The 13,729-nt window shown below is 37.9% G+C and overlaps 1 protein-coding gene across 1 annotated transcript; it reads right to left on the minus strand.

Moving 5' to 3' along the window:
• Positions 1-390: 390 nt before the first annotated feature.
• LOC129277635 (uncharacterized) lies at positions 391-5,618 on the minus strand. Its single transcript, XM_054913789.2, has 2 exons — positions 5,057-5,618; positions 391-4,742 (listed from the first exon to the last, which is right to left on the minus strand). Exons 1-2 carry the CDS (start codon positions 5,604-5,606, stop codon positions 3,496-3,498), a joined length of 1,797 nt encoding a protein of 598 aa, XP_054769764.2. The 5' UTR covers positions 5,607-5,618; the 3' UTR covers positions 391-3,495.
• Between the last annotated feature and the right edge of the window lie 8,111 nt (positions 5,619-13,729).

The raw sequence follows: 13,729 nt of genomic DNA on the forward strand, positions 1-13,729 counted from the left end.
CTAATTGGCTTTTCCATTGAAAGTTGACATTCCAGCATGAGTTGCTATCATAGCATTGATTTATGAAATGGGATCCAGATGTTCCTTGCTATTAATTTGGAAAATTAATAATTTCTCAATATTTATTTAGTGACCACACCTACTTGCCTCAAAGTGTTTGTAAATTTGCATCCCATGATATCCATTCATTGTGATCATTAATTTGGAGGATTTCCTCCTTTTTATTAAAAGAGAATTCTTTCTTTAAAGATTACTGAAAATTTTAACATTTTTGGTTACTTTGCTTGATAAATTAAACCTGTAAAGAAGGATGTAATAAATTCCCTCGGCTGGAGATTTAGTCATTTCAACCAGAACAAAGATCACATTTAAATATTTCAGGGTCACCCACAGATTTTCATAGAAGTCTTTGCTTTATTAATCAACATTTGATATACATTATATATCTACAAATCATAAATACAGCCTGAATAATTACAGTCCAAACTCGCTTCCTTGGTTGAGTCAAGTCTGGCGACAGTGACTTGACACAATGGTAAGACAGTGATGACATTTGCTCCTGCGACAATTGCTCCAGGCTTTATTTCGTCTAAGGGTTAGGGGGTAAATTGCCACTTCATCTGTTGTCAACTCGTCTACTCATCACATGGTCTACCTCCAGTCTAATGCCATTCTATCCAACATTTTGTGTAACAAACATTTGGTCCAATCTTCACTTCATCTAATCACAATTTCATCTCGTAACCAGTTGGTCTAATATCCATTTAATTTTCATTCATTTCACCCAATTAACACTTCGTCCAATTAGACCAAATGGTATATGGACTAAATGGCTACTGGATCAACTGGTTATTAGAGAAAATGGCAATTGGACCATGTGAATAGTGGACGAACTGATGGTAGACCAAATGATTGTAGACGAGTTGGTAATTGGAGAAATTGTCATAAGACCAACTGAAAAGAAACCAGGTTAGGGTAGGGTTGGGGTTGCAATAAGGATTTATAGGGTAGGGAATCGTAATAAATACAGGGTGGAAATTAGTCATTCAATTACTATGTGGAATTTATAGCGGAGCAAATGTCAAGGAATCAGTAAGATACCTTACAAAAATTAAAGATACATGTAATATATATGCAGAAATCACAAATGCGCCTTTTCACCACTTATCCTCACAGTCATAGACCAACAATGGGAATTAATGTGTAAGACACATAGGTGGCCCTTGGCTACTGGTCATTTACTTTTAATTTCAACAAATAGTAGTCGGTGTGTGTGTACGCAATAAATTGCATGTCTGTCCAAGGAGTGCTGGTAACTCCTTTGTCTGTCCTCAAAGAAATTATCATCTGTATTATGGCTAAATCCCCCATCCTGGGTTTAATATCAACAAGGCACACTCATATTTTCTTTAAATGACAGCACTAGCAAGGCACTTTAGCCCAAAGAATATCTTTCCAATTAATATGCCACATTTTAAATGTCTATGCCCCGTTGCATAAAAGTTTCCATTATGGTAACTTTCTCATCCAATGGAATCTTTCATGGAATCCTTGATTTTGATTGGCTGATGAGCCTTCTTACCATGGTAGATACCATTGGATGGCAAAGTTACCATAATAGTAACTTTTATGCAACGGGGACCTGATCTTGAATCTTCTTGATAGCTGACAGCTTTATTTTGCATGTACTACAAACTGAGCAAAATCACCATGACTATAATAAATGCAAAGGCTCAGAGATGCATAAATGTAAGTGCATCTAGATATAGGTTACACACTATTCTTTTCCAATGACCAATGGAGCAAAATATCAACATTTAATGTAGCTAACGGTATGCAATACCTTTTGACCAATGGTATCGCAAGCTTCTTACTCTTATCAAATTAAAGTCTATTGTATCTCATTTTTACAGAGAAGAACAAAATGTTTACCGGTACTATAATTTTTCATTATAATTGAACGCCTCACTTCAAAAGGCCGAAAAGAAATTTCATTACATAGTTTTCACTCAATCATATAAAGCAGTTCTATATGTCTGACCACTATCAGACATTTCCAACATTCAGTAACATACATACAATGAACTACTGTATGTGAACCTTAATGCAGATAAAATGCATGTTAGACCAAGAATAAGTTTCTGCACGTGCCAACTACTCAACAAAATTTTGCAAAATTCATTGTGCAAGCATCCAAATACCAAAAAAACTTCTTCAACACTTCAAATTTGGGTGTGATGCATTGAAACCGTATGAATGCTGGTTCTCTAATGCTGTAATTTCCAACACAAAAATTGGTTCATTATAACTCGTAACTAGTAAAACGATCTGTAAAGGCCACCGCACACCTTACGACTGTTCGCGATCTGATTTTGGAACAAATCGCATTTTGCTCATTTTCTGAAAATGTGAATGGAACATATCATTTTATTTGAGGTTAAAATTTATTGAAAGAATACTAATATAAACATTTTGAAAGATTGCAAGCCTTTATTTTGGAGTAAAGGCCAAATTAGTTTCAAATCATAGCCAATCGTACGACTGCTATGACGTCATTACGACTAGATATTAAATTCGCTTTTATTCTAAGGATGATAGCATAGTTACAGATTTGAACATAGGTATTCGTACAATGATTTAGAACATTACACAGTAAGATATTCCAAGTCTGAATATTAGCATCAAATTCTACCACATTTTATTCTGAAATGTCGCCTGCCAGGAATTCAGCCTGCCAGAAAAATGCGATCTGAATTTATTTTTTTTTAATGTTATAGAAAGAGAAAATTCAGGGACTTCTTTTGACACCAAGGACAAATTTATATGGTCATTTGATATTGTAAGGATTAAAAGATAAATCGCAAACCCTTATTTGTGTGTGTTGAGATTGCTGTTTCCCTACTTTGCAACAATTTTTCACCAATATCTGATTTCCAAACCTTTTTAAAAATCATACCATCAGAAAGAGCATCAAATTTCCTATTAGGCACTATATGGACAAGTTTTTTTCATCAAGAATAAAATTGAAATAGCTCTCAGACTCAAGCTAAAAATTTGGATTTGAGTCAGTCCCATTTTTAAACTACACAGTCTATGAAAGGAAAATGATAAAAATTGACCTGATTTCATTCTTCTTTTTTGCAGCCATTTATTGGATTTTCCTAAAATTTTACACTTTTATCAGTCTGAAGGTTATTTCTCTTCAAATCCGAAAAGAAAAAGTGATATCTTTTTTGAAAAATAAGAAAACATTTTCTTTCCAGACACCCTATTTCAATGAATAATCAACAATATTAAAAAAAACCTGGGATGAGTGCAAATGTCATCAGCATGTCTACTATCAGTTGTATTTGCATATATGATTCTCAACACTTATCAGTCAAAGCTTGCCTATTTCGTCATTTTGTGTTTCAAAGTTTAATACAGTGCTTTCTAATTTTCCTAGTGTATTGGGAATCATCAACCATGAATTTGAAACATGGACTTTGTCAAGTACTATGAAAACAGATTTGCTTTTTCTTCTACTTTCTTGCATCCTGACATCGAGAATACTGGGTTATTTTCTGGGTAAAATACAAGTTTATCAGCAATCCATTGAACATCATTTTCATTCAAAGTCACATTCTTCCAGGTTAATGTTTGCTGAATACACATGATGACATGCTTTCTTTCTAAAGGGAGAAATGGAATGTGATGATCCACAACTGCCATTAATTTGTCGTGGACTTCGAGACGTTGGACATCATGGTCTTCAGAATTTTCACTCTCTGCTGTATACTCTTGAGTGATAGGTACTTTAGTCATGACTGGCTCAAGTTCTTTCAGAGTTATATCCTCTCTGTTCTTGCCCCGTTCTAAATGTGACAGAAGGTAGTCTCCTATGGCTTCACTTTGCAGATTGGTCATAAGAAAGAGAATCATTTTTTGCTCCTGCGCTGCCTGTCTCGTTCGAATTCCAGGTAAAGTCAATGCAACTGCCTCCAAGAGGCTGGAAGAACCTACATAGTCTATGTCTTCGATAATGTACAACCCCACTGGACATGTCCTGTAGTTGGATTTTCCTTTATCGATGAAATCCTCGAGGGCAATGGAGTAGTCATATGCTGTCACAAGGTGTTCTCTGACTTCCAGGAAAGATGGAAGGAACTTGTAGACGCATTGGGATTGTGCTTCCTCCGGAAACATCTTATTTCCGATAAGCTCGGCCACAAATGTTTTACCTACACCAGATTGGCCATGAAACATCAGAACCAGTGTCCTATCCCTTACATCTTTTGAAAGGATTCCTGACAGCAATTGCGGTAGATGTGAAACAACAATGGATTGTCCAAAAACTTGCGACTGAAGGATGGAGTGCAGACTCTCTCCACCAGCAACAATGACAGGGCTACCTCGGTGCTGCGCAACAATCCACAGGCTGAGGTAGAACAATACAGATAAGGAAAGCACCACAAAACACATGATAATGAAACATTTGAAGCAAGGACAACGACTCTGAGTCATCATTAGATCATCCTCTGGATGATCCTGTTCCAAGATCTCTGTGGCTCCTCCTGCAAACCTCACCTTGGTTCCCTTGTCCTTTCCAGATATCTTTCGCCTGCGAGGACCCTTCTTCTTAAGAGATGAAAATGGCGTGTCACCTCCACTGCTGATTTCTCTACTAGGACTTGATGATAGAGCAGATGGTGGATGACTAACGCTAGAAGGCTTTTCACTGGAATCAAAGAGAAGGCTGCGACCTGTAGTGATACAAATATAGAATCAAATGTTATTCTTCACTGATTAGTTGTTTATTTTGTACATTCTGGACATGTCTAAATCAAGTGTGTTATGTTGAAAAGTTTGCTCCTTGGTTGAAATATTGTGTAGATTAACCTAACCCTTCCATGAGTAAGCTACATGTACTTTCTTTGTATCTCTTCATTTCAGTTTGCCTAATGTATGTTCTCTGAATATTTGTAAACAAAAATCACTCTTTGAACAGATCAGAGCTGAGGAAGGTATAACACCTTTTGAACAAATAAACATGACTGCATTGATAAGCGATATGTACCTGGAAAATTTAACGAAGAATTTCCAATCCCTCCTAACCGAGGATATGGAGAAGAATCCGACCCCATGAAGCTGCGAGAAGATGGCTTTGAGCTTGAGCTTGGACTGTATGGAAGAGAGAGATGCTTGATCATACTTGGTGACCCTTTATCAGATGGAGACGGCAGAACAGCTTCCATGGAAGCCTTCAACCTCACTACAGTTTTACCAGATGGACACAGCAAAACTTCTGTTGTTTTATCTAGAGACACTGAACCCTCTCCATGTGGACTCTGGATCTTCATATCATTGTGCTCATGACAGCTTTCGATCAGAGTTCCACCCAAATGAGTCTTTATGGAGGGAGAAACAGGAGAGAGACAATGTCCTTTGTCATCATCTGTAGTGGGCCACAACAAAGCCAAGCAGTCACTCCCTGGAGTGGAGAGGCCCTTTCTGGACTTTCTGCTGGCAGGAAGAACCATGATGGGAGAACTCTTTCTTGGGGAGTCTAAACTGGAGACAGGAGGAGGAGTTACAGTGGTGCTTCGACCGATAGTCAGAAGACTCATTCTGCAATTTTCAGTGCTGTGGAAAAGAAAACAAAAAGAAGTAGATTCCTATTTAATAATAATAAAAAATCATTAGTAGTAATAATAATTGATAATTATGATTAAATATAACAACAATAAAAGACAAACAGACTGGTAGGATGATCTGACAGTCTCACCTGCGATTACAAAATATAGTAGTGCTGACTTTGAGAACAAATATGGATGATTTAATTTTCCAAAAGAGAGAGAGAGAGAAAAAACAAGTGGAACGCCCCTGGCAGTCTCGCCTGCATTACGTGATTCGATATAGCAGCAGTGCTGACCTTGAAAACAGCTATTGAATGATTATTCAAAAAAGAAAACACTCACATGACAATAAAATACTATGCCCATTGACCCAACATGACCTTTGACCATGATCATGTGACCTATATATAAGACGTGTGCAAAACATACTTGATTACCCTTTTGTCTAGAGACAGTGATTTTCTGTTTCAAAAAATGGTCTTATAAATTCAGTTCTGACAATCTGTAATCCCCTTTCAACTTTCTAAAAATGGAAATTCCATTTTCTCACTGAAAATGTACACAGCAAAAACCTGAATTCCGTTTTGCAACGGTGAATTCCATGAATTTTATCATGACAAGTATAAGAACCAAACGGTATTTCCGTTTTTATTTGAACCAAAAATCATTGTCCCTATATTATGTCTACGTTTCATAAACTATAAGTGTAGATCCATACATACTTTCTAAGTTATGATGACAATTCCACAAATACTCCCAAGATTATCAAAGTTTGTTGACCCTAAATGACCTTTGTCATTGGTCAAGTGACCTGAAACTCACACAGGATATTCAGGGACACTTAATTGCTCTTATTGTATAAATTTCATGAACTAGATCCACAATTTCAAAGTTATGACAATTCCACAAATACCCCCAACATGGTCAAAGTTTGCTGACCCTAAATGACCTTTGACCTTGGTCATGTGACCTGAAACTCGGGCAGGATCTTCAGTGATACACTATTACCCTTATGTCTAGGTTTCATGAACTAGGTCCATATCCTTTCTTAGTTATACTGTCATTTCAAAAACTTAACCTTCGGTTAAGATTTAATGTTGACGCCGCCACCGTCGCTGTCGGAAAAGCGGCGCCTATATATAGTCTCACTCTGCTATGACTAAGTTATGACGACATGTCAAAAACTTAACCTTGGTTTAATAAGATTTTGATATTGATTCCCCCAACATGGTCTATAAAGTTCATTGACCCTAAATGACCTTTGACCTTGGTCATGTGACCTGAAACTCAAGCAGGATGTTCAGTAATACTTAATTAACCTTATGGCCAAGTTTCATGACTTAGGTCCATATACTTTCTAAGTTATGCTGTCATTTCAAAAACTTAACCTTCGGTTAAGATTTGGTGTTGACGCCGCCGCCGTCGGAAAAGAGGCGCCTATACATGTAGTCTCACTCTGCTATGCAGGCGAGACAAAAATAGGATCAGAAAAATCAAAACATAACCAGACAAAAAAGATGTGGCGACATGCATTGCAGCGGAGCGCTATATTCCTGTGAATGAACAAGCTCCGAGCAAAGTCCTCATGTTGGTTGTCAAAGTACGCTGATTATTTGTTTTGATCTCGGACTCGGACAAAAGCGGTGGAAGGAAAAGATAAAGGAGAAGAAAATTATGATTTGTTTATATCTCCGATATTAGCGGAAAAGGAGGAGGAGAGGATGATTTGTTTTCATCTCCGATGTAAGCGGAGGAAGAAGATGATGATTTGTTTTGATCTCCGACATAATCGGAGGAAGAAAATGATGATGATGATGATGGGTGATGATTTTATTTTTTCGACAAAAACGAAGGAAGAAGAAAAACAAGAAGATGACAATTTGTTTTGATCTTAAAGCAGAGGCAAATAAAATTAAGTTGAACACGTCGACATGCGCGATAATGTTTTAGACGTGTTTTGAGGAGCTAGAGAAATCGAACAGAAGTGTCCAACAGAATAATGACCGATCGGTGGACATGTTTTAAAAATATTTTGAATGTAGGTGCTAGCGATTTAAAATAGATATTAATATATATATTCTTTAGGAATGATCTCTAGCTGCGACATCTTAAGTTAGAGTTTACGATTGCCTCCGCAATCACCACGATGTTGTAAAGAAGGTGAATATTAAGCCCGAGTCATATCGATTATTTCAGAAACCGGTGTTCGACGGCTTTGTGCCGATCGAACATCGATGCATCAACGAATGCATGGCCGGTCAATTTGAGGCTCTCGCGTCGCTGAAAACAAAGATTATTGCCCCGTGTTTGCCGCAATTTGATGGTTATTTAGCCAAGATAACGCCTTGTTTACAAGTCTGCAATCGTCGCAGTCCTCTTTCCCTTATTATTTTATTTTAACTATCTTAGGAAAATATACTTGAGTGTTTTGTGTATCATTTTAAATCAACCTACATGTATGTCATTTTTTCAAGTTAAATGCAAACACATCCCATCCAGAGTCACATCACATTAATTGTTCACACATACGTATGTAAGTAGAGTTAAATTTCTAGACGTCAAGTCGACTGTCGCATACACGCTCTCTCAAATTGACTCGATCGACCCACTTGATCCACTCGTGCTGTTGCTCTCATACCCACATTTTTCTTGATCTCGAATCTCCCGTACTATTTGAAATACATGCACTAAACTCAACCATAATCACATCACATCGTTTGCAGGTAAGTTTAAGCAAAGGCTAACATGGATCCATGGCAGGGTGCTCACATTTTTCATACTCTCTTATTTCATTCACAACAAATTGTGTAAGATGAATAATCAAAGTAACTTGAATGAATGACATAGAGTATAAAACTTTACAAACTTTAATGAAAAAATACAAAGTCACAACGGGCTTCAATTAAACAATTGTTTAGAAAAAAAAAATATGAATACAGATAAATATCACGTCATACATTACTCAACTTTGCAAAGTCATTCGCCATTTAAAGTGAAATGTACGATAGGCGACTTACTTGTTTCCATTTTTAGTTAGAAAATTATACTCGATCTAAAAAAACAATTTTTCAATAATTATTTAATGGATGAGACACCGAATTTTGTTTAAGTGGCTGAACTTCGGTGTACATGTACATCAGTTTTGAATTCTGAAGTCTAAAAACAATTGATACATTATACGAAAGTGTAGAAAGTTCGTGGAAACAAATATTTGTGAGTTGTGGCGGCTTTCACTTCAGTAATATCGTATTCACCCCTCTTCAAAATTATCTAATTTGTTCTTCAAAATTTCAAATACATGGAATGAGTGAATCAACAATATGGGAAGTAGACATGACCAACAACTTCCTTTCTCACTGAATGGCAGAACAACAAGTTACTATAGGCAACCAAGGAGTTACCAACACTCTTTGATACAACAGAACAACTTAAAACGTAAAGTATACCTATTTGATTTCTTTCTAATCTTCACCATTTGCTTAAGTTCACTCTCGAAGTTATGAGGTTGTTTTTTTTAAACTAAACCCAAGTTGTTAAGAAAACCATTTGAGGATACGGAAATAAATAGCGTTAATAAAAAATATCCATACTTAAAACAACTAGCATGACATGAAATTAAAACAAAACATAAATAACCATATATCATACATTGCTGAAAGAATCAATATAATACTGAAAGAGTGAAGAAAATTCAAGAAACAAATGCAAACCAGCAGATGAACGTCCAAAAAAAACAACTGTATCTTCACTGAGACTTTTATGGTAGCACTAAAGCAATGTAAGAGTAAAACGTATCAGGCATAAATATAAATGTTAAACAGTGAATAAAAGGACAAGAGTCTAGTATACATGTATAGAGTTTTTAGGGGCAAGTTCGTACTTGGGCAAGATCGACAAGTCAACAATAGGCCCATATGATCCAATGAGTCTATACGATGCGCTTGGTTCATGGTTTTCCATTAGACTTTATATTTCATGCATGTGGTGTACCAATTAGGTTAATGTCATATCACACTTTCACTTAAGGCTTCTTTGTACTCGGCTTCTATTCTTTCAGGTTCTTACTATGTTCCCAGCAGAAGAAAACACTCTTTCTGACGGAACAGAAGTCGCTGGTAATGTTAAATATTTCTTCGCCAACTTTGCAACAAGTGGATATTTGTCCTCGTTGTCTCTCTACCATAGTAGTGGATCAGGTCGCTGGAGATATGCGTCTACTTTGTCGACGACTCCCGCTTCTTCCTTGCCTCTGTCATCTGCTGCTTCCTTTGTTCCGGTGAGCAGAAAGTCAAGAGTGGAACTAGAAGGTTGATCTTCATCTCGTCCATCTGTCCTTTGTCGTTTGGGTACGGGCGGGGGAAGTTCTTCTCGGATCGCGGAAATAACAGCTTTACGTGTAGAAACGGCAACAAACGACATGCTAATATGGCTTGCGTCTAGAGCAAATGCTTTCAGGGTGGGCGTTACTGGAGAGGCCTCCGGCGTTCCACAATCTGTTGCCGGACACAGATCAAATCTGTAGAGATGTAAACAAATAAAAGACAAGAACAATTCAATGAATTGAAGATATGCAAGAAATATTGAAGTTTCTAATCAAAGCTCACGAGTCACGAAGAAATGTATTATATTTTATTAAGTCTGCAAATTTAAATTACATATTAATTATCAGTTATTCAAGCCTTGAAGATTCGCTTAGAGTTATTTTATGTTTCAACTTCATAGTGTTTTTGTCAAAGTGTTTGTAATTATCAAAGCATGATCTTTTTCTACATGTATTAACCTTCCAGTTTTATCTTGATTTTATGTATTAAAAACAATAAAACATACTATTCTCAGTGCTTGTCGATCTCTGCTTTTTTTGTTATACAAAATTATGAAACATGAGTTGTAAGATTTGTAAATATTATTGGCCATACGAGGAAACGTTTAAAAAAAAAAAACTTACAGTCGGAGTCAACTCGTCAGCAGCTTTCCGTTTGAAGGACTGTGCACCAGGTAAGTCGTCTTCACCAATGGTGAGATGATGATCGAGGATGCCAGCCATAAACTGACAATGTTGTATGCTCTTCCCCTGACCGGACAGTAGTTGCGACCTGCAAGAAAAAAGTACAGTACACGTAAGTTGTACATACACTACTAATTGGGGTTAGACTAAAATATGAATTATGAAAGAACAAATGTATATATTCTACAATTAGTACATCAAAGTACATTTATTTATTTCATATAAAATTTGTTTAATTCCAGTTATTTCTTCAATCTTCATAAATATATGAGAAATTATATTTTAAAAATAATACAATTTGATTTTCTAATCACTTTCAATCATTAATCACTTCGCTAATTTTATTATAATCAATAGAATATTGACACAGCCCAAAATATACATTTGTTGATTTTTTTAAAGTATTTATGATAAATAGTGATGGTAGGTAGCCAGAATTGTTTTGTGAAATTTCATCCAATATATTTGGATCCTAATTTCTTTAAACAGTTGTAACACATAAATATGTATATTCACCTTGAACGGTTCCAGGCTGTCGAGAAGACCTAGCAATCGCCACTGTTGATCTGTTAGTTCTAGTGTCCAGGCATCTGTTTGGCTGATGTAACGCTGGTTACTTAAGACTCGACAAACGGCCCACCTCTACTCATTCAGGCAAATCAACATGTCGAATGTTGAATTCCAACGACTTTTGACCGCTTGAATTAGCTTGTGTTCTGTAATTCCCATCTGCTTCTGTTCGGTCTCCAGGGCGTTGGTTGCAACCACGGAATACTTTAATGAAATGGCCAACCAGCCTTGTTGCGGCAGCAGACATGTTCCTATTACTCAGAACAGAGTTCATTGCCGAGTTAACACATAACTGTAGTGTATGGGCTGCACAGCCAATGTCATGAGAATGGATTCCCTCCCCAACTCGACGTACATTAGCAGCGTTGTCATGGACAACGCCAGCAACTTTGTCCATAAGGCCCCACTCTTCTGTCACACGCCTGAGCTGGTTTTGTAGGAACTCGGTTGTGTGGCGCTGAGGCTCATCGTCGTCTTCGATGCTCCTTATGGGTCTTGTCTCCAGGATAAAGTTTCGCCTCTCCCACCTGTCGCCAATTGTATGGGCAGTGACTGTCATAGTCCTTTGTTCCAACACTTGTCCAGCAATCTGTCGTCAAGGCAACGGAGGGCACCTCTCCAAGCAACTCTCGGACACTTCTCCTCTTCACGTCATATAACGACTTTAATCTATTAGTAACGGTACGCCTGGTGGGCATGCTGTAACCTGGTTCAAGGGTTCGAATGAGTCCCCGGAGCCCCTCTCCCTCCACACAACTTACGGGTAGCCCTTCTTTCGCAACTAACGATACGATGCCTTCCGTTATTTCCTCACTCCTCCTTGGTGTGAGCGGGGTCTTGAAGAAGGTTATAGGTCCTTGGCGTTGGTCAGGTGCATTTACGGTGTTCGAGTGTTTCTTTAAACGATGACCATTCATCATAGTTGTGGATCCTCCCGTGTACTTATAAACTACATCACACAGTTTCCACTTCACACTGGAATCTGATGTCTTAGCGAAATACTCCCACACCTTACTCGCTTTCCCCATTCTAATTCCCCCAATCAATATACACCAATGACAAAAGTACTTAATTCTTAAATCCTAATCTCCGCACAATGATTAAAGTGAATTAACGTATGACGAATGGACTAATGTTTGGTATACTGCTATGTAGTTGAGAACAATTATTTAAATAGCTGTTAATGAAGTGAAGGTCAAACACAAAGTAACCTTAAATCCTTCTTGTGTATAGTGTCATTAGCCATTACACGCATCGGCCATTGCCTCTGCCTTGTTCGAGCAGATTAACGAGATTTGGTCTTTTTTTCAAGTTTGCACCAATTAATCCGCCTTTTGTCATCCTCCAATAAGGCACACACTCCAAACCCCCATTCAAGGCACACACGTCAAAGCACACGCCAAACACACGTTCAAGGCAAGCTCGTCAGGGGGATAAACTTGGAGCTTTGGTTAATTTAATCCAACCTTTGAGTATGTGATGGGGGCGAGGCCGGGAATGGGGGGGGGGGTAGTCCCTTCAAATGTCTTTGCTCCAATGTCTGGCTGATTAATTTTTAGTCGCATCTGAACTTTAATAATGTAATGCACAGAAATAGAAATTACCGTAAGTAACGGACTATAAACCGCACCCGTGGATTAACCGCACCCCCAACTTTGGACAAAAAAAAAAATCCTCACATTTACATGCATATTTGAGGTACGAAGAAACAAAAACTAAGTTAAAGATTTCAAAGTATCCAAAGAGATTACCGGTATGCGGAAATCTGCTGTTCTTGATCAATTCATCAACGAATGTTAGCAAGAAAGAAAGGTCCCGACAATATTGGCCACTTACACACTCACCTCACAGTCACAGTGCACACACACAGCACTGCCGTTCTTGTACATTGCAAACTACGATACGGTACCAGTACATCTTATCAAATTATGATCTGTGTCTTTCCCGGCGTAGGAGGAAGAAACATTCACATTTCTTGCATCACAACCTCACAATCACTTTCAGAATTTGTCTAGCATTCGATGTCTTAGCATGAATTTTGGATACAGGATTACAGGAAGGTTCAAGAAACAAAGAAATTGGCATTTTTTCCAGTTGTTTTTACGGCTTCGTGCCGTCTCTCTCGTGCGTGGTGTACATGGTATCTTATGAAAAGCAAACGGGAAAGAAAAAATAAGCTGACGCGAAACGGGACGGGACTTTGGAGGGGAGGGGTTAAAGTGAATAGCGCCAGCTTAAGTCGCACTTTAACCACAATACAACGCAAGCTAGCTCAGCTCATAGCTCACTCAACTCTCGCTCAGCTATGACAAAATATTACCGAGTATGCTTGGCGTCTCTTTGAACTTAGCCAGGGAACTTCGCTGCTTTAAATCGAGAATAAAGTCGAAATTAGTGTCATGAAGGTGGGTGCGCTTGTTATGGACAATATTTGATTATGATCGTAATAATCGCTTCTCATTACCGCGGCTCATACCCCTCTAAACGACATTGCCCTGGACTGCTACGCCCGGCCACTCGAAGTGTTGTGAACTGGCAG

Source organism: Lytechinus pictus, chromosome 15, assembly GCF_037042905.1.
Source record: "Lytechinus pictus isolate F3 Inbred chromosome 15, Lp3.0, whole genome shotgun sequence".
Lineage (NCBI taxonomy): Eukaryota > Metazoa > Echinodermata > Echinoidea > Temnopleuroida > Toxopneustidae > Lytechinus > Lytechinus pictus.

What these genes read in the sequence shown, in the direction of transcription:
- LOC129277635 (XM_054913789.2), bottom strand. Translation starts at nt 5,606, where the DNA reads ATGAGTCTTCTGACTATCGGTCGAAGCACCACTGTAACTCCTCCTCCT. An exon ending in TTCTTCGTTAAATTTTCCAG is followed by an intron (nt 4,743 to 5,056) that starts GTACATATCGCT and finishes GTATCACTACAG; the next exon opens with GTCGCAGCCTTCTCTTTGAT.